Raw genomic sequence first — 19950 nt, 5'->3', positions numbered from 1 at the left:
GTACTAGAGCATCTTTCTTACCCAAAGGTGAAGGGTCCTTAGTGGGTGGTGCCTTGTGCCTGAACTACTCTTTCCCAGAACAGGTCTCTTCTTGTTAGTACATGTTTTATTGCTGCCACCTCATAGGGCTTAAGAGGGAGTGGTATACACTGCTTTAGAAGCTCAGGTAGTAAGGGATGGGAAAAGGTTCCTATGCTCTGTATCTTTCTGCAACAATAAAAAGAGAAATTAACTTCTAGCAGCCAGACCTGCAAAGCCTGAACAAGTTTGTTTTTTTTATTAAGAACATTGAATATGAAATGAAACTTCATTTGACTGAAATAAAATCCAGTCCTCAGAAGCAGTAGTACTGCAGGCACGTTAGCTGCCTGCCTGCCCTGCCAAGGGTCAAACTGAACTGGATTTTTATCATACCCAGCCTGCTAAGGATAAAATACTTCAAGGACAGCCTTCCTCAGCTGGTTGGTGTTAAGAGATTCTAACCTTCCTCTTCCCTACCACCAAATTATATCAGACCAAATAGTGTTAGCAGGGTGCAGCTTCTTTTGGGCCTATTTTCATTCAAGAAGCCTCGGAAGTTTTCTTTCACAGGAACAAAGGCATTATTGTAGCGAGATTCAATAGTACACTTAAGACTAGAAAGCTGCTGCCACATTTTATCCACCTTGTAAGCCATTTCCCTCCTCTCTTTGTAATACGGGTCAATAGAGAGCCAATTCCAAACACCTCGTGTTTTCCTACCTGTGCTATTAGGCATCCCATGTAACTACAGCTTTCCTGCAGCCATGGGTGCTTTCCACACAGAGTGTCTGTTTCATTCAATTATTCACATGAAACTTCTGAAAGCAGAAAAGCTGAGACACATGGTTTATCATGTTGCTTGCAGGTATTTAGCTCTAAGGGGCACTTACCTCTTCATGCACTGTGTAATTTCTTTTGGGCTTTTGCCTATTTTGTTTGAAGAAGAGGTGCTTTTGGAAGAGAACTCTGCCCAGATTCTCACCTTTGGCAACCTGGTTACAAAACTAAAGAATACCACATTTGGTCCCTAAAAACAAATCCCAAACCTGGAGGGGCTAAAAGAGAGAGACTGAGCCTATAACATAATTCTACCCCTTAGAAGGCAGAAGCAGCATTAAAGGATTAGCATTCAGTTGTTGGAGGATTGGTTGTTGGTTTTAACTGAGAAAGAAGTATTTGTTTTATAACACCAGCAACAACAACAAAACAGCCTGAGGCAGGTGATACAATCCTGCCAGCTTAAACTTTGTCCCAGAAACTCTCCCAAGGATAATGAAGACAGACATAAAAATAATACAAACTGGTAAAAGAACACAAAAAAAACCAGAAAAAAAACCCAGCCCATTGTATGAAGAGCCTTGGTGCTTCTGAAGACTGCTTTGGACCTGCAAATTATGCCCTAGCACAACGGGGAGATGAACCTAGTGCCTAATGTAAGACAATCTCCCTTGCCTTCAATTTTCCAGTCACCTTGTTCATAAACACTCAGGATAAATCCTCCTCTGGTTCAGAGAGGAGCATCTGGAGTGAATAGCTGCTACAACGCTTTGTCTTCATTCTGCATCACTACAGGAGACAGTAAAGCTTTGGCAGCTCCTATTGCCACAGGCCTTCAAGTTTGGTATGCACGCTGGAATGGCTATTAAACCCAGTTCATGAGCAGCCTAGATTTTTTTTAACAGTGGAAGAGAAGCAGCCCCTTTTATTCAAATTCTTGTTCATCCACCTCTGTCACTTGGACTTTACTAGTTCTCCTTCCTAAATGCCCCAAGCACAGCTGCTCCCAAAGCCCATGTGGGGCCAGCTCTTCCTATGCCTCAAGTTCTGGCACAGTGAGATTCAAAACTAAAATATAGCAGACCTGCTGTAACAAAAAGGGGTGAGAACGGTTCCCTTTGAGAAGACTGCTAAGACAGAAGGAAGTCCCCTTCATGTCGTTATGTGTTATACAGGAGAGGCATATTAAAAAACAGGAAGAACGAGTGATGTTTCAAGGCCCCAGGAGGGAGTTTTCCTCCCTATTGTAGCACCATTAAAAAGACCAAGATATGGGCATGTTAACTGTCCACAGCAGTTAGTCAGCTAAATTCCTTCTCATTCTTGAATGCAAGACCACGGGGGGCTGTCCCATTCTTCCCTGCCCCAGCAGGATGCTCCAAAGCTGGCAGCTGCCCTGGGGTCAGAGCAAGAGTGAGACCTACAGCTTCAGAGCTGTTAGGTCTCCTTGAGGACATTGATCTTGGCACAGATCTTGAGAGCTGGTCCCAGCTTGATGTTCATGGCACTCATGAGGTGCTCCTCCTTCAGAAGCAACAGGGCCTGGCCATCTATTTCCTGTGACCGAAATTCCTCAGCAATCTCCTGGCACCCTGTTAAACCAAAAGAAAACAGCACTGAGAAAAGATGTTCCCTGGGCACTCCCCTCATCCCCACTCTTGGGCCTCAGGTAGGTACAGAAAGCAAGCTAGGAATATAACCAATCCCCCTCTTCACTCTAATCCACAGTCTGCCTGAAGACACAGGTTACTTGAGAAGTACATCTGTATGACCCACTCCCATTCAGAAACCCGTACAAAAGTACAATAACAGCACTAGGCACCACTGACACCACCTTTCCAGAAAAAGGCCCAACAAACATCCCCATGCTACTGAATCACAGGAGTGCAGGAGGGGATCTTAACTTCACCTTGCAGTGATGCAATGAACTCATACACTTCTTCCACACTCCAACGACTGGGATTGCTGGACAGGAAGACCGGGTTGATGCCATGTAGATCTGGGGTAGGTGGGGCCATGCTAGAGTTTGCCAGGTCCCGCTCTCCATGACTGGCCCTTACTGACAGTGGCCCTGGAGATGTAGGGGACAAAGCTTCATCATAGCTGGAGTTATCAGAGCCTCGACTTGAATCTTCCTGGCCCTACAAGCCCAGAGAAAATAAAGAAAACGAAAGGTGGTTTGTAGGAAATTCAAAATTACTATGTGCAAAACAAGACATTGGGAACAGCAGAAGTTGTTCCAGCAGTCTGGGTCGCTGTCTCAGGTTGCTGGTCAGGGCAGCTAACATAGGAGCTCAGTGATGCCAGAACTGGAAGACCTGACTCTCACCTTCCTTCTCCCCATCCTTCCCCAGTTGATTCCTCTTCCTCACATGAGCACTGAAGCTCATTTGATTTTCTCTAATCTGATTAAAATCATTCATGTCAAAGGAATGGTTAATCAAATGGGAAAAAAGAGGACTGTTTCCTATCAAAGCTGATCTTATTCACTGAGACCTCCAAGACACACACGGGAGTGAACACAGAGTGAACAGAACAAGTACAAATGTGAATCCACTTTCTGTAGTTGACGAGTGATTAGAACAGCTCACTGTGCCCCATGTAATAACTGTTAATGCATACTTTGCACAACCTTTATGTCTACATCACTGTGAGAGACCACTGCATCCAGCAGTGACAACTTTACACTTAGACCTGCCTTGACTATGTCCTTACCCTGTGGCGCTTGCCCTGGATCTTTGTTCGCGTGATGTCAGAGCTGCTGCGCCGCGGGCCCCGTCGGCGCACACGGGCATAGTTGGCTTCCTGGAATTCCTTCATCTTCTTCCTTTGCAGCCGAAACTGATGGCTGCAGCTGACATTGTACCTTGAGTAAGTAGAAGCAGAGCAGCAGTTAGGGAACAGCAACAATCTAAACCTACTGCTTCTCCTTGCTCTAGATGGGGATAAATCTCTTTACCATCAAGTTCTGTTCCTCCTCCTCCTCCTAAGACTTACCCTTGGAAGGAACCAGTCCAGACTTCTGACTCAAGCAATATTTGGACAGCAGAGTCTTGATCTAACATCTGAAGGGTCAATTAAGTCATTCCCCTAAGGGAAAAAAGACCCATAAAAAGCACTCTGCTATCAACAGGAGGCAGCAATGACTAGTCTAACTTCTCCTCAGCTTCTTCTTTCCCAGTGCTCCCTTACGTTTTTGTCTAGTACTAGTGCAGCAGACAGCTACCAATACACATTTGTTTACTCAGTCAAATTTATATTTCACTGAAGAGTGGTTTTTCAGAGTCCCAGAACTTCCCTCATTCCCACTTCATTTTCTGAGCAAGTCAGAAACCCTGCTTACATTCAACACCACATCCACCTCTCCAGACCTAGAAGTGTTCACAAATCACTGAGTCCTAAAGGATCTCTGTGGCCAGTGCATCCCATGGAGGAAGGATAGGATGTACTGAAGTGTTGTATACTACCTGGAGAAATAGCACACACCCAATTCCAAGGAATGGATAGTCATAGAAAAGGAAGATAATGTCTTACCTTTTAGCACAAGTCATGGAACAAAACCTTTTGGAGCCACGGAACTGGGTTGCTGGGGCATACTTCCCACAGTATTCACACTTGAGCAAGTTTGCCTTCTTATCAAGCTCTGGTGAGACAGAGATACACACCAGTTGATGGTAATACAGTATCAGAGTGCAGAAACTTCCAGTAACAGTAGCTAGGCCTCCTGATGCTGAGACTCACCCATAGAAGCACTGTCCCCTCCTGGAGAATTGCTGGACAGGTTTTCACTATGGCCAGAAGGAGCATCTCCCTGCAGTGTTTTCTCAGATTCTTTCAGCAGCTGAGAACAACCCACCTGGACAGCAAGAGAAAGAGCTGGGCCCATCAGTAAAGGATGCTCTGTGTCCACCACCGTCCACAAGGTATATGCTGCTCACATATTATTACAGCTCAGAAGAATCCCTCTGTCCACCAGGGGAAGAGAGATGCTAAACAAAGTTATTACTCCTTCCTGACTTACCAGCCTGGCTGTTCACTCAAAGATCACCATGTACTATCTGTCTTGAACGTCCTACAATTCCAGGTAACTGCACTTCCCCTTCACTTGCTGCTTGTTTAAAGTACAGTGAATCTTTCCCTTACTAAAAGTCCAAAAGACCCACCTTCTTGCAATTCCTACATGATTGCTTTGGGGGCTACTGCAGAAAGCAGTTCCCATCACACTTCATTACTTCTTCCAACCTGTTCCCTTTAATGTCACTGCTTAATGCCTTGCTTCATGCATGACACCTCTCTCCTTTCCCTTCTTCACTGTCTGTGTCTCAAGGCTAAAAATACTTGAGTTGGAACGTGGGGAAAGAAACTCCTGTCCAAAGACTGAAACCTACCACTCTCCTTCCCCCATATCAGAGAATCCTTACCGGAAAGGGCTCTGCTCCTTCTTGGATGACAAAGCCTTCAATGATGTGTGTGAGAATCTGGGGCTTCACAATGGCTTGTGGGGGTTTGGAGTCTCCCACCTGACGTGACACCATTGCCAGGTTTGGGGTGGGAGCAGAGGTGGGGGTGGCTGATGCTCCTTCATTTGAAGTGGTATTTGGGGTTGCAATGGCAGCAGAATCGGTTTTATCTGTAAAATTAACAGCCACAAGAGTCTGTTACTTTTGCACTACTTCAGGTGGAATACAGGATTAGATCATTTTACTCACAAGCAGAGCTCTCTTTTGTACCTCACCTCCAAGGCCACTCTTCTCCTCCATGTTTTTGGGGCTGTCTGTCACAGGAGAGGACCTGGCAGACAGGAGTGCAGTGACACCGGGTGATTCCTCCTTCTCCTCTTCTGACTCTGCCTTTCGCTTTACTGCTAAGGTCTGAGATTTGCCCTGCGTGAATAAAACAAAGAGGAACACATAAGTAGAGAGAGGAGCTCCAAAGCAAAGAACAAGACAACCCAAAGGCAAAAGGAAGATCCATCCTGCTCCACTGTACTTCATTTCCAGCGTGACTCATAGAGATGCCTCTAGCTTCCTCACAGTACACACCTCTAGTTAGGAGCATTTGCCTAGCAAGGAGTAAAACTTTGGAAGATTCACTACCAAAACACTGTGTGAACCTCAAAGGATTATTCCAGAAAGAAACAAATGGGATGGCAATCACCCAGCAGTTTCCCAACAGGCTTGTGGCTATATCAGATCAGTTTCAAAGGGGAGTCAAAAGAGTAGGTGGCACATGTTGGATGAGAGTAGAATCTCTAAAAGACAAATCCTGTGACACCTTCCTTCAGGAACAGCCCGTTTAGAAACAGTCTCAGCAACTGGCTACAGCTATCTGAGCTGTACAAGTACTGTTGTCCCAGGCTGTTAAGACAGGTCCTAGCTGGACAATTCAAAGCAACATGGATGAGGCCTGTGGTACATGAGCTATCTTTGTTTTCCTCTGCACAGCCAGTTGCCAGGGAATCCTCTGAGGTCTAGAGTTGGTGGCTGCTACCACACACCATGGGGTCTCTGACCTGGAGGTATCCACACACCTAGTGAGAAGGGAGTTCAGTCACAGCTCACTCAGCTTTCATCTCTCTCCCGAGAGAGACCAATGAAGACAGCTATTGTTTGTAGTGGGTTTTATGTGGCAAAGTTTTAGCAGCAGGGGCTGCAGGGGTGGCTTCTGTGAGAAGACACCAGAAGCTTCCCCCATGCCCGACACAGCCAGTTCCACCCACCTCCAAGATGGACCCACTGCTGGCCAAAGCTGAGCCCATCAGTGATGGTGGTAGCACCTCTGAGATAAGGCCTTTAAGAAAGGGTAAAAAAACTGTGTTCAACAGCAGCTGGGAAAGAGGAGTGAGAATATGTGAGAGAAACAGCTCTGCAGACAGCAAGGTCGGTGCAGAAGGAGGGAGGAGGTGCTCCATACCCTAGAGCAGATGCCCCTACAGCCCATGGTGCTGATCATGGTGAGACAGGCTGTGTCCCAGCAGCCCATGGAGGTCCATGGTGGAGCAGATTACAGACTTCCACCTGCAGCCCATGGAAGTCCATGATGCTGCAGATCCACCTGCAGCCCGCAGAGTACCTGACACCGGAGCAGAGGGATGCCCAAAAGAGGCTGTGACCCCATGGGAAGCCAACACTGGAGCAGGCTCCTGGCAGGACCTGTGGCCCTGTGGAGAGAGGAGCCCTGGCTGGAGCAGGTTTACCACAGGACTTGTGGTTCCCTGTGGGATCCACACTAGAACAGTCTGTGCCTGAAGGGCTGCATCTTGTGGAAAGAACCCATGGTGGAGCAGTCTGTTCCTGAAGGACTACACCCCACCGAAGGGACCCATCCTGAAGCTATTTGTGAAGACCAAACTGAAGCAATTGTATGAAGGACCAGTGCTGGAGAAGTTCATAAAGGATTATCCCATGGGAGGGATCCCATGCTGTAGCAAGGGAAAAGCATGAGGAAGAACGAGCAGCAGAGACAAACCGTTTTGAACTGACCACAAGCCCTATTCTCCATCCTGCTCTGCTCAGGGGGAGGAAGTAAGAGGGTTTGGGAGCAAAGTTGAGCCTATGAAGGGGGAGAGATGATTAATTTGCTCTTATTTCTCATGATTCTACTCTGATTAATTTGCAACAAATTAAATTGATTTGCCTAAATCAAGTTTGTTTTGCCCATGATGCTAATTGGTAAGTGAACTCCTTGCCCTTATCTCAACCTACAAGCTTTTCATCCTGTTTTTCTCTGCTGTCCTGTTGCAAAACAGTGATGGAGCAGCTTGGCAGTCACCCAGAAGCCAGGCATGGTCAACCCATCACATTGCTAAGCATGATCTTTAGCATACAATGTGGACACATACCACAACTGGGTCAGGGTCTGAGTCTCATCTATTTACTTCATGCATGCCTTCGAATAATAACATGGAAGACACATGCTTGTAGTCAGTAACCCCAATGGCTGGATTGGAATTAAGTGTTTTTGAGGGTAAAAGGTCTCCATATTCCTTTACCCAAACCTTTTAGCCATCCTACTGACCTGGGCCACAACTGGTGTCCTAGGAATAAACAAAGAGAATCCATATGCTATTCTCCTTCTCAATGGTATCACTTACTGGCAACTGGACAGACTGCATGTAGAATGCTGCTGGCATCTGAGCCACAACTGGAGAGGAGGCTGGGCTCTTCACCATGTGGGCTGTGCCTTGAACTTGTGCCAAATTCACCCCTGTGGTGAGCGGGGAAGCTTCCTGTGAAGATGCTGGAGCTGAAGATGACGAAGGGGAAGCAGCAAGGGCTTGGGAAACAGGCTGGACCACGGCTGGCATTCCCCGGGACGTCGGCACTGCTGCAGCAATCTGAGCCAAACCCAGTGCTTGGGCTTGGCCTGAGCCTTGCTGCCGAGTACCCACCACCTGCACTGGGATGTGTGGTGGAGGTTGCTGCGCTGCTGACATTTTGGCAGGCCCAAGCTGAGGTGGCTTGATGGGTGTGACCAGAGATTTGGACTGAATTGGAACAGGTGACTTGGTGGCTGGCTGGCAAGGACTGTCCTGCTGGAGCTGCACAGGCTGTGGCTGGGACTGCAACATAGGTTGCACCACAAGGGTCTGAGCCTGCTGCTGGTTTTGAGGTGGAGCCTGCTGCTGTGGAGGTTGAGCTTGCTGCTGCTGCTGGGCCAGAGATGGTGCTTGTTGTTGTTGTTGCTGTTGGGCCAGCTGAAGATGGGTGGCTGTGTGGAGGAGCTGGGACTGACGGTGCTGGAACTGCTGCTGGTGATGAATGGCGATCTGCTGCTGGATTACCACCTGCTTCTGCAGGTGGATCTGCTGCTGCTGTTGGATCAGTGAGTGTGGCTGTATCTGTGTGTATGTGGCTGTACAAACAGAGCGGTGGAAGAAAAGGAGAGCACGCATGTTATCACTAGTGCGGCTGGGAACTACAACAGAAGAAAAAACAAACCCACAAAAGGCAGGCAGCCACTGCACTGGCTTGTCATTAAACTCCAAAATGACTGACAGCTAATTGGCAAAGGACATGAAGGACGAAATCAACTTCTTTTGGTAATGCAGAGGGGTTAATCCCTAAAGACAAGCCTTTAGGAGTCCAGGGGCTAGGAGGCATGTAGGACAAGGTGCCACCACTGTGCTGTCAAATGGCACTCCTGAAAAAGCCCATAAGAAGGAAGAGGTCTGCACTTACCCGAGCTGATGAGTGTCTGGCTGGGTGCTGGTGTAGCGGTCCTGGTCAGGTTCATGCCCACTGTTTGCTGTCCACCACTGTCTGTTTCACCCTTCTTTGTGGCTGCATTCTCTGCCTCTGTCTGGCTTCCCTGGCTAACAGTCACAGCCTGGGCAGCTGCCACTGGTAACGGTTGAACCACCCCTGTGCCTTTCCTTTGGCAACTGCCAGCAGTGCCTGCTGAGGAGGTCTGGCTCAGGCCCGTTGAGGTCTGGCTCCCACCACTGGCCATCACACCCCCAGAGACACCATTGCTGCCTGCTGCCCCCTGGCTCAAGTTGAGGGACTGGCCTGAGCTGCCAGAGGAGGCCTGAGCCACTGCCAAGGTCTGGCCCGTGCTGGTGGCCTGTGGTAAGCCTGAAGCCTGGGAGCTTCCTGGCAAAGCTGCCTTCTGAGCAGAGCCTTGGAGCTGGGCATTGGTAGCTGAGGTCTGCTGGCTCCTCACTGCCAGGTTCTGCACCTAGAAACACATATACAAAACAGAATCTGTTTGCTTTACGTATGTTACCTGCTGAAAGCTTGGTGGAGAACATGACACACTCTCCTGGGATGCAGGCTAAGCTGGTGCTTCAAATCTCATGTGGGGACCTGGGTAACACTGCAGAGCAAAGCTCAGGCACGGGCCTCCCCAGGAAGCACATTATACTCAACTTCCTCCTGTCCCACCTCTGATGGAAGTTAAAGATCTCGTGGCACTTTCTGAACAGCACATCAGGACATTGCCAGTCTCCAAAACTGGGACAGCCTTCAGACCTGCTTGTCATGCCTTTGCATTGGCAGGACCCAGTTTAGCACAGCTCTAAGGTATCTGCTGAGATACCCTTTTAATGACCAGTCACTCCTTTCCAAGTTCTGTGCCACCTGCCTTCTCCTGTGCAGGGCTTTCCACTCAGCAGGCCCACAGATCTACTCATGCCCTGCAGGCCTTCCAGTTTCACGAGTTCCTCTGCATTCTGCTGCTGCCATCCTCTGTATTTACTCCTCCTGCAGCATTATCTTCAATTTTGATCATGGCTGACTACCATTCCAAAAAAGTGTTCCAGGCAAGAAAAATATGAAGTAATGGTAATTCCTAAGAATGACTGGGACAGGACAAGAAAAATGGGAAGCTATAGCAGCTCCCTTACCTAGAGAATGACTTGCACATGAATGCAGGAGCTAAGACCTTCTGGCCTATTTGGTCTTTCGCATCTTTACAACAACAACTGGCAAAGACTCTTCACTGCAGAATAACTGAAAGCTAGACATAGAACTCAACAATTCTTTCCACACAAGGACAACTGAGAAACTGTGAAGCCTATAGCTCACCCTAGAAATTAATCCAATCTCTGAAGGCAAAACATGAAAATGAAAAGGTGGCAAGGGAACAGAATCTCTTGCCTGGACAGGGGACATAGTCTAGGGATAAAATAGAGCTAATCTGCCATACAGGGATGGCTGGAGAAAAAGACCAGAGTGTGGGGTGATGGAGAGCAGGGGAAGGGAAGAACTCTGGGAGCGGGTGTCACTGACCTGGTCTGTGTCTGCATGGACCCCAGGAGATTGTGTGGGTGGTACCTCCTGCTGCACAGCGGCCACAGCCCCGTTGGGCATCAAGATGAGTTGGGAAGCAAGAGGCACATTGCGGCCCAAGGTTCGGTTTACCTGCAACAGGTTCCCCAGCTGTGGCTGTTGAGGGAAGGTCAGGTGATGTGGAATGAAAGGAATGGATGAGGAAAGAGAAAAAGACAGCGAACCACAAGCAAAGAGATTACAAAGCAACACTGGGCTGCAATGTCACACACTGCAAAACCCCCAGCCCTCCCTGTGCTGTAACACTGAACATAACCTTCAGGAGCAGGAAACTGGGAACTATTTCCTTGTGAAAACAATCTCTCATCTATCAAATGTGGGTTCAGACCAACTCCCACAGACTGCCCAAGGCTGGCTAAAAGAACAGGGTCTTAATTGACAAAGCCTTGTGTGGCGTGCTTTAGTGTGAGGTGTTCCTGCCCACAACAGGAGGGCTGGAACTAGATGATCTCAAAGTCCTTTCCAACCCTAACTATTCTATGATTCTACGAATTTTCAGGTATATATCTGGGACTGGTTGAGAAACAGTGATTAAAATAAACATACATCCAAGACCAGAGTTGCTTTAAGAAAAAAAGGGATTACAATCTATATCTAAAGTTAACTGAGACACAGAAAAAATATTTCAAGTAAGTAACCAAACCCTAGACTGACTATATTGTCAAGCCTAATATTTTCTGTTTTATCAGCACTTCAAAGCAATTAAAAGGATGACATTTTTGGTCAGGTTGATTTATGTTTCTAGACTTACCTGAATTCTGATTTATGGCCCTGAGCTCAGCAGTACTAGAAGAGAGTAATTTACCATTTATCTTTTCCAGCACTGAACCAGAAGAGTAGCTTTGAACTATATTCAAGTCTGGGACATATATTTCGCATTTACACTCTAGTGAGAAGTGCCATGGGATCTTTAACGCCTATGCAGAGCAGAGACAAACATGGTTCTTAATCTCACCTGAGCCATAAAATACAACAGTCATATCAAAAATTGAGCCCAGAGTCAAACTTGTGGTTTCAGGGATAAGAGCTTCCCTATCTGAATTTAAAATATAGTGCATCATCCTTAAAGATAGTAAGTCCAAAGGTGTTTGTAATAGCCAGCAGCGAAAAACTGAAGTGGTTAGGAAGTTGGGTTCATGGTCAGGACATATTTTGAGTACATCTCTTACCCGAAGATACATCTGGGCCTGTGACTGATTGAGGGGTGGTGAGGTCGTGTTCCCAAGGAGCACAGATTGTGTCAGGGTTGTGGCGCTGGGGGAACTCACACTCTGTGACCGACTGATTAGCTGAGCAGCTGATGTGGTGGCTAGATTGATCTTAAAACAGATAAAAGCCCCAAATTATACATGAAGAGATGGAGGCAAAGGAGTACAAATTCATTTTTACAGCTAGAACAGACATTTTAAAGTTTTTCCCTGTAACCTACAGGGAACCAAGAAGGAAAGTTCTTGTTTTAGAGCACTTGTCTTAGAGACTAAGCAATACAAACTAGCCAAAGCCTTGGATGCTAACCTCATTTGTATGCTGAGCCTGAGAATCATTGTTAGCATGCAAATGCAATAAGAGAACCAAAAGAAATACATAATTTTCTCCAGCCTCTCAAGTAAAGGAAAAAAACACGAAATAATCTCTACCCTACCAACTCATCTACTCTCTAAATAAATCCGTTTCTCAATACTATAACAGAACCAAACTTCCTCTCATTTCTCATTCAGCAAATGACTGCTTAGCCCAAGAAAAAGAGGATTCACTTTCAAGATGCTCATGACTTCTTAGAAGTCCTGGTCCTTCTCTAATATGTGACAATCCATTCTCAAAGCCTCAGCAGAGACAGTGTCCACCTTCCCACCTAAGAGGCTTCTCCCACTCAGAAACTTTCTCTGGTTTCTTCAACCTTCACCAATGATAGCACCCCAACTCCTCAAAGTTGCCTGCATCTTGTGAATTCCCAGCATTCTTAGCTTAGCTGTGTTTCCCTGGCTGACTGCCTTCCTAAAAGGCAAAGAGGAGAAAGAACAAGGCAGGGGGTGGGATGGAACAATTACTTACAGAGGCTTGTGTGGTGGTGGTCTGTTGTGGGGTGCTGGTGTTGGGGGAGCTGGCCTGTCTACTGGCTGCAATTGTAGCCTGCAAGAGATTGACAGAGAAATGAGTACCTGGAACAAACTTTTCAATCCAGCCCAAATAATTTGCTTTGTCCAAACACCTCATCATATCATCATCTTCTCCCATTCCTGAGGAAAACAGTCTAACCACTACAACTCTCTCCCATGCCCTACAAATAAGGTGCAGCAACTCAGCAAGGTACCTCTTCCCCAACCAGTTCAGTCCTATACACTACCCAAGGCAGTGGACAACTGATCTTTTCAGTGCATGTCCTTCCACCCATGGAACACACTGTGCTGTTGGTCCCAGCTTGCCATGCTACACACTGCAACCCTCACCCTGATGCTACAATTCACTGTTAACACCCAGACATTCCCTGGGCTGGTTCTGCAGTTTATCACAGTGCTGTGACAGCACTCCAAGTAACAAATTTCAGCTTACAGAACATATTGTTTGTGGAGAAATGTAAATATTGTTAATTTTGGGAGGGGGGGGGTTACCCCTCTATGATCCCACAGGAATTCCACTGCACAGTTTGGTTAGGTTCATAACTAAGATTTGTGTGAAACTGGCAAGAGGATTTTATTCTCTCTATTCTATAAAACTGCAGGTAGGCATTTTGAGAACAACTAAATCCTGAAATACCAGCTAAGGAGCACTTCTACCGAGATATCGTTACAGAGACAGAACTGTATTCACATCATATATAATCCATCTTCAACTGATGATAAAGTCTGGTAGGTGAGCAAAGTTGCTAAAGAAGAAATAAAAATCGCTCAACTATTATGAATCATATTTTGATTTGTATAAACACATCTTAAAGAAACACTGTTTTGGCTGGACATGATCTACCCCAGATCACTCTTACAAGTAACTGGTAAAGAAAACATGGGCTATTAAGTTTCAAGACGGACAATTCAGAGGATACTGCCTGAAATTTCATGCACACAAGATCATGCTTATTCTCAGAGAAGTAACAATCCACTGTTAACGTTAATATGATTTTTAAACACCACTGCATCCATTCCTGATTCAACTACCCATCTTTTTATTTAAAGATGGTGCAGGGGCTAGTCACATGCCTCTGGAGTACAAGTTTCCTGATGGGAATGCCAGTTTTTACCTTCCCCTGCTCTGAACCTGAAATCCAAATGAATCTTTGCATCAGGCTTCCAGTTTACTAGCTGTTTGCATTAGCTTTTACCAATGTGTTTAGGGACCCATTGTCTCACCGTGGATCAGGATGACTCCAGTGCACAAGTTACTGTACGAAGAGAGAGTATCTGGATCTTCCCCAGAAAACAATCCAATTCCTCTCCTTTTGACACCCCTGGCAACTCACCTGCTGGACAGCAGCCAGGCTGTGAAGCTGGGCACTGTTAAGCTGCTGCTGGAGCATAAACTGATGAAAGTACTGGGCTGCATTGGGCTGTCTTTGGAGTGCCTGCAGGGCCTGGGGAAAGAGGAAAAACCCAACTGTCAAAAATAGCATGCCCTTGGAATGTGATTAGAAAGAGCAATGAAGAAATAAATAACAAGCATGAGACCACCCCTAGACCCCATGAAAAAGCAAAGTCACTAGATTAGCACATGAAAATACATAGTATAACTACAAATTTTGTAACAGACTGAATCACAACTGTATTCCAGGACAGCGGGAAGCACAGTTGCAAGACTTCAATAAACTCCAAGGAATTTGGAGGTGTGCATGCTCAAGAGAGTGATAAGTGTTCCAATATAGTATGCATACGGAGGATACACACTACATAGAGAAACTGTGGTGATAAATTGAATTACTTGCTCCAAGCCAGCAGGGTAAAAATCATTATTGGATCTAGGTAGCGACTAAATCTAAGAGGTTGGACACTGGAATAATACCCTATAAAACATGATGCACAGTATCAGGGCACAGGATCTAAACATTCAACCTAGCACAGGAATCTCCAAATCTGAAAACATGACAATCCTTCAAGCATGCTCCCACCTTAACTCATAACAACTCAAAGGAAAACGCAAGGGGTCACCACCCCCTTCCGCTGACACACCTCACCTGTACTGCCTGTCGCTCATAGAGAGACATCTGCGATATCTGAGGACGGGCGCTTCCTCCAGAACTGGAGCTCCCGCTGGTGGAGCTGGAGTTCTGCTCACTTTCGGTCTCCATAGTGACAGAATCCCAGGAGCCTGGGACAAGACAGACTCCAGATCTACGTCGAGAGAATTGGAAACTAATTCAGGCTAGAGAAAGAACCAAACCATATTTCACTGAATTACACAGCTTTTTAACTGGAATATCCCAGTACCGGGCTCCTTGCACAGCTTTGCAACATCACAGGGGATGGGAGATGCCAGAGTTCTGAAATCACCCAGAAATTATACTTAGTTTAAATCTTTTATTACTGCAGTCAGAAACAACACACATATTCTCATATTTTTATTGCCACACTACAGTTGGAAGCTGCAGCATTCTGAACTCTTAAAAAGGCAGCAAAGTGAAGGAGCAGCTGCAGCTCATTCAGACAATCATTTGGCTGTAGATCTGATTGCCTCTCCTTCAAGAGGCCAGTTAACTGAGGCCAATTGCTTCCAGTCTCCCACTGCACTTTAGCAACTTCTGATCCTCTCCTCCTACAGCCCCAAAGAGGCATAATTATCCCAGAACTCTACTGCCCTACTACAGATATACTGACTCAGTCCCTCCTTCCAGTTTAGCACTCAGCATTGGACCATTTCTTTATTTCTTTGATCACACAGACTTTCCAGCTACCTGTTGTTCTTGACAGATCATAACTTGAGTATTAGACTGGAAGCTGGTATCTGTGATGGCAAGTTGCTTTCAGGAGAAAGAGAGTCAGGAGCAGAGTGGATGAAGAGTTTACTGGCAACGCTTGTGAAGGGAAAGCTGCTAAAGATATCATGCAGAGCCAGAGACCTTCCAGTAGCAGCAAAATACACCGCAATGAAGCATAGGACTGAGAAAGGACTGGAGAAGGCTTTCATTAGCCAAGAGGAATAAAAGTGAGACTGAAGAGAGAACTTAGTAAGTGACACCTTGGGATGATCAGGGAGTTTTCTGCAACAAGAAATACAGACTACACAGGGAGTGACAGTAGAAGGAGAGTAGGAAAGGTGCAACAGTGCCTATTTAACAGAATTCCACTGAAAAAAAAGTTACTTTTTAGGATATACTTCCATGTAAGATTTAAAAAAAAGGGAAAAAAAGGCTTCTGATAGTCTCAATATCACTGACAGCCTATTTGTTCCAAAAACCAGCTGGCTCCCCATGACATATCTGAGAGACCTCTAAATGATACCCTCTAAATGAGCTTCCAGAATCCCACATCACAAGCACAGCCTCTAAGACCTTTTCAAGTCCAGAGATTCTGAAGTTCACAGCCTTCCCCAAGCACAACTTTTTCCAGGTGCACAAGCAAACAGATCAGTACAGCAGAAAAGGAGGAACAACAGTAGTCTCGACCAGACAAGTTTTTAAACTCTGAAATGGTGTTAAGGGCAGCAGATGACTTTAAAGTAGGGTAGTTCTACAGTTCCCTGATTTGGCAGCTTTCCTCTGCAGAGTGAATGCTTTCCAGACCTGCTCCTCAAAATCTGGAACATTCTATCACTGACAAGCAGATACCTGCTGCTCCAGTCCTGTTTTCCCCATGCATTTTTACCGATGCTCTCAAGTCCAGCAGGCATCTTCCTGCTAATCCAACAATGGCTTCCTGCACTGCTTCAGCAGTGGCCATCGGTAATTCTGTCCTGCAGTCATCCTCTCAACTGAGACACATGCCCTCCTAACTGGCCACTGCTGTCTTCAGGCACAAGCTATTACAGCTGGAAACAAAGCTCTGGAGAAGACAATTGCCTCAGAGATCTTCCCCAGGGGGCAGCACCACAAAAAGTAAATGAAGCCTGAAAACACAGAGAGAGAGAATACAGACTTTCTGAAAGAAAGAAATGGTGATAGATAAATGAAGTACTTCAAATGGGGTTAAAATGCAAGTCACATTGAAGCTACACACACCGCAGCAAGTGATCTCGTAGCTCAGTTACCATTAGGAGACAATTTCTGTTCCCTTGGCCATGCTCAACCTCTCTGTGCAGGTCCCTCCCAGTATTCACCTCATTGCTGGTGCTCACTAGATCAACTTGTTAACTTCGCAGAAAACCTACTCTAAACATCACTTCCTGCCAGATCAGTTGAATTAGTTTACTTGTGATGCTACAAGTGCCAGTGAGAGAGAAGGTAACTAAGAAGGCTCAGCTTAGCTGTAACACATACCCCCACCCTCAACAGCTGCATCTGAAGGAGAAACCTAGCTTCTGACTCGGTGCTCTGCTCCAATCTGTGTTTCCTCAGTAAACAGCACCATTGAGTGTTAAGATTAACAGCAAATTTGAGAGTTCCAATTTAAAATCAGGTCCAAGCACAAAGAAAATCCTACTGAAACACCTCTGGGATGAGAGGCATCAAAAAAATTTGGTTTCTGTGTAGGCAGAGCAGCTCCATGTTAGTGCAATGCGACCCAAACACAGGCTATTCCCACACAAAACAGCAAAGATTAAACCCTCCCCCCTCCTCCAAGTGCGTCTTCCAGCACCCCCTCCTTACAAAAAGCTAGCGATCACTGCTATCACTCAGTTGACTGAGCTAGCTGCTCCTCGAGCTAGATAACCTACTAAAAATTATTAAACCGTGGGTTTTCCAAACTATTTGAGTTAAACAACTCCCCTTGAAAACATAATGAGCAGTTCCCAAGGGGGAAAATAAAGGAAGAAAAAACCGAACAAACCCAACAACATAAAACCCCCACATAATAACAACGTGACCATTACTGGAAATTAACCTTTGAACAAATGCTAGAACTGCACCCCTATTAGGCAGACAAGGAAGGATACAAAGGCCCATTAAGACCATGGCAGGAATAACATGGGAATCGTCAGGGAAGACCACAAGAGAAAGAATGGGAAGGAAAAGGGAGAAAATAGCTCCGGGAGCCGTACAAGCATAAGAACATGGGACAGTCCAGAGCCTAACGCTCAGTGCTTGGCCTCAGTACACACAACGGGCTGCCCATCAACAAGTTCTTGACCTCTCTCAAGTGCAAGAGCAGAAGAGCCAGGCCAAGCATCTACTCCAGCCATTGAACAGTACTGCGGGAGGTAGAAAAGTTTTACTCGCTCACCCCATCTATTCCCTCTGGCCCATAACTGCTGCCTGCAGAACATACTCTAGCCTTATAACTGGTTTGATTGCTTCATCCTTAAGAAGGTAAGCTAGGGAACAAGCAAGATTTGCACAGGTTGTCCACAGGTTTTGGGGGTATAAAATTAGCAACCAAAAAACTATAGTCCACTTCTCGCTCTTACTGTTTTCTACAACACAGCCTCCAAACTACGCAAGAAAAGGCGTGAAACTGCCGGGACGCGCCAACTCTGCTCTGGGATGCTCTGGAAACAAGCGGCAGTCGCTGCGACTTCCGAGCACCGCAGAACCTGCTCCTCACCCGCTGTACGCGCCCCGCCACCCGCCTTTCCCCGCCGAGTGCCCCAGGCACCCGTGAGCAGGGCGAGGAAGGACGGGACACAGACACGGGCTCAACGCGGCGGCAGCACCCCAGGCCGGCAGCAACTCCGGCAGCAAAGTTAAGCCGCCAGCGAGCGTGCAGGCGCCCTGCCCGCCACACGTATGTGCCGTGCACGCAGCCCGCCGCGGCGGGAGGCGGGGACCCGCCGCAGGATGCCCGCCGCGGGGAGCCAAAGAAAGGCGCGTGTTTGACGCCCGGCCACCGTCAGGGGGAGCGGCGGCTGCCCGGGAGGCGAGAGCGGGGTCCTAAGGGGAGCTGCTCCGGGCCGCCGCTCCCGGGGCCGGCCCGCGTTAGACAATGGCTGCTCCACCGCTGCTGTCAACTTCCAGCCCGCCCCGGTCCCCAGGGGAACTCGCCGCCGCGCCCCGAGCCCGGCCTCACCTGCAACAGCTGCAGCCACCGCCGCGGCACTGCCCCGCTCCGCACTGCTCCCGCACCGCAGGCACCGCCCCCCGCCACAGAGACCCGACCCGCGCTGCCGGCGCTACCGGAGCCGCGGGGCCGCCGCCGGACACGCCCCCCGCGCGCGGGCAGCAGGCCGGGCCCCGGCGGGGCGGGGCGGGGCGGTGCCCGGGGGGCCCCGTTGTTGGGGAGGGCGGGGTCGGGGGCGTTACCTCGCGGCGGGCCCAAGCGGGCCCGGCCCGGCCGCGGCCTGGCAGGGTCAGCCCTGGGCGGGGAGGGGCCTGGCGCGGCCGTGAGGGGCGGACCCAGGGTCTGCCCCTCCCCCCCCTTTGATTGCTTTTTTTTTTTCTCTTTTTTTCTCTTTTTTCCTCTTTTTTCTTTTTAAACCTCGGCCTTCGGGGCGCCCGCCGCTCCGTCACTTCCTCCCTCGAGGCGCTTCCGGGCACGTGATCCCTTCCCCGGGCGCCGCTTGCTGTTGCCCTGGTGACGGCAGCCGGTGGGGGGGCAGGGGGTGTTGCTGGAGGACCGCAGGTTCAAGGGCCGTCGGGGCCTGGGAAGGGGTAGGGGCTTTGCCTGGGACCGAGGCCCTCCCGCTCCGCTGCCGGGGATCGGGGTCGGTAGCTCGGCCGCGGCCTCCTGCTGCGCCTGCAGGGCAACGGGAGCAAGGCATGAGGATGGAATTAGAGAACCAGGTCGGTTGGAAAAGAGCTTTAAGATCATCAAGTCCAACTCTTCCCCAGCACTGCCAAGGCCACTTACTAAACCTTACCACTGAGGGCCTCGTGTACAGTTTGTGAACACTTCAAGAGATGGTGACTCCACCACTGCCCTGGACAGCCTGTTCCAATGCCTCAGCACCCCTCGATGAAGAAATGTTTCGTGATAATCGTGATAATTCTCAGAGCCTGTCTGTACAGCCAGTGCAGAGCAGCTGCCTGCTATGCTGGGACATCATCTGCCTTCTGGTTAGCCTCATTAAACGTTAGTAGTTTCACGTATGCTGTAAAATGCGTTGTGGGTGCCTGGGACAAGCTTTGCTGGACACAGTGGTAGTAACGGTGCCTGAGAGGTTTCCTGTTCAGGTCACGTAGAGCACATGCAGAGGTGCACGTTGGAAACCTGTGTAAACAGGGTGAAGAAACCGCAGTGCTGGAGCTTGACTTTTGGAAGAGAAGCTGCACTGTGCAGGTACCTGGGCCTTGCTTCCCTCGATTATTCTCAAAAACAAGTTTCACCAAGCACTCTTACCCTAAGCC

The 19950-nt window shown here is 48.0% G+C and overlaps 2 protein-coding genes across 5 annotated transcripts in view; both read right to left on the bottom strand.

Annotated features, from left to right (window-relative positions):
* Nucleotides 1–249: 249 nt before the first annotated feature.
* On the bottom strand, nt 250–18797 carry PHC1 (polyhomeotic homolog 1). Of its 4 annotated transcripts, none has more exons than XM_005150249.4 (15): nt 18674–18797; nt 14749–14905; nt 14041–14151; nt 12642–12719; nt 11759–11908; nt 10530–10685; nt 8979–9477; nt 7892–8652; nt 5534–5681; nt 5220–5428; nt 4540–4654; nt 4333–4441; nt 3514–3664; nt 2708–2939; nt 250–2390 (listed from the first exon to the last, which is right to left on the bottom strand). In XM_005150249.4, the coding sequence occupies exons 2-15, from the start codon at nt 14860–14862 to the stop codon at nt 2236–2238; spliced, it is 2988 nt and encodes a 995-aa protein (XP_005150306.1). In that variant the 5' UTR covers nt 14863–14905; nt 18674–18797; the 3' UTR covers nt 250–2235. The 4 variants fall into 4 exon arrangements, with proteins under 4 accessions (XP_005150306.1, XP_033919316.1, XP_030905797.1 ...); XM_034063425.1 differs by having other exon boundaries at nt 14749–14936; nt 18674–18778; XM_031049937.2 differs by lacking the exon at nt 18674–18797 and adding an exon at nt 16339–16547.
* Nucleotides 18798–19075: 278 nt separating this feature from the next.
* LOC101873250 (alpha-2-macroglobulin-like protein 1) overlaps nt 19076–19950 on the bottom strand; it is a 39583-nt gene continuing 38708 nt past the window's right edge. Inside the window, exon 38 of the mRNA XM_034063313.1 lies at nt 19076–19339. Within this exon, the coding sequence (XP_033919204.1) occupies nt 19076–19339 (264 nt within the window). The remainder of the gene's footprint in view (nt 19340–19950) is intronic.

The sequence above is a fragment of the Melopsittacus undulatus genome, chromosome 5 (assembly GCF_012275295.1).
Source record: "Melopsittacus undulatus isolate bMelUnd1 chromosome 5, bMelUnd1.mat.Z, whole genome shotgun sequence".
NCBI classification, from domain to species: domain Eukaryota; kingdom Metazoa; phylum Chordata; class Aves; order Psittaciformes; family Psittaculidae; genus Melopsittacus; species Melopsittacus undulatus.
The sequence above is the reverse complement of the archived record's forward strand: the minus strand, read 5'-3'. Positions and strand labels throughout refer to the sequence as shown.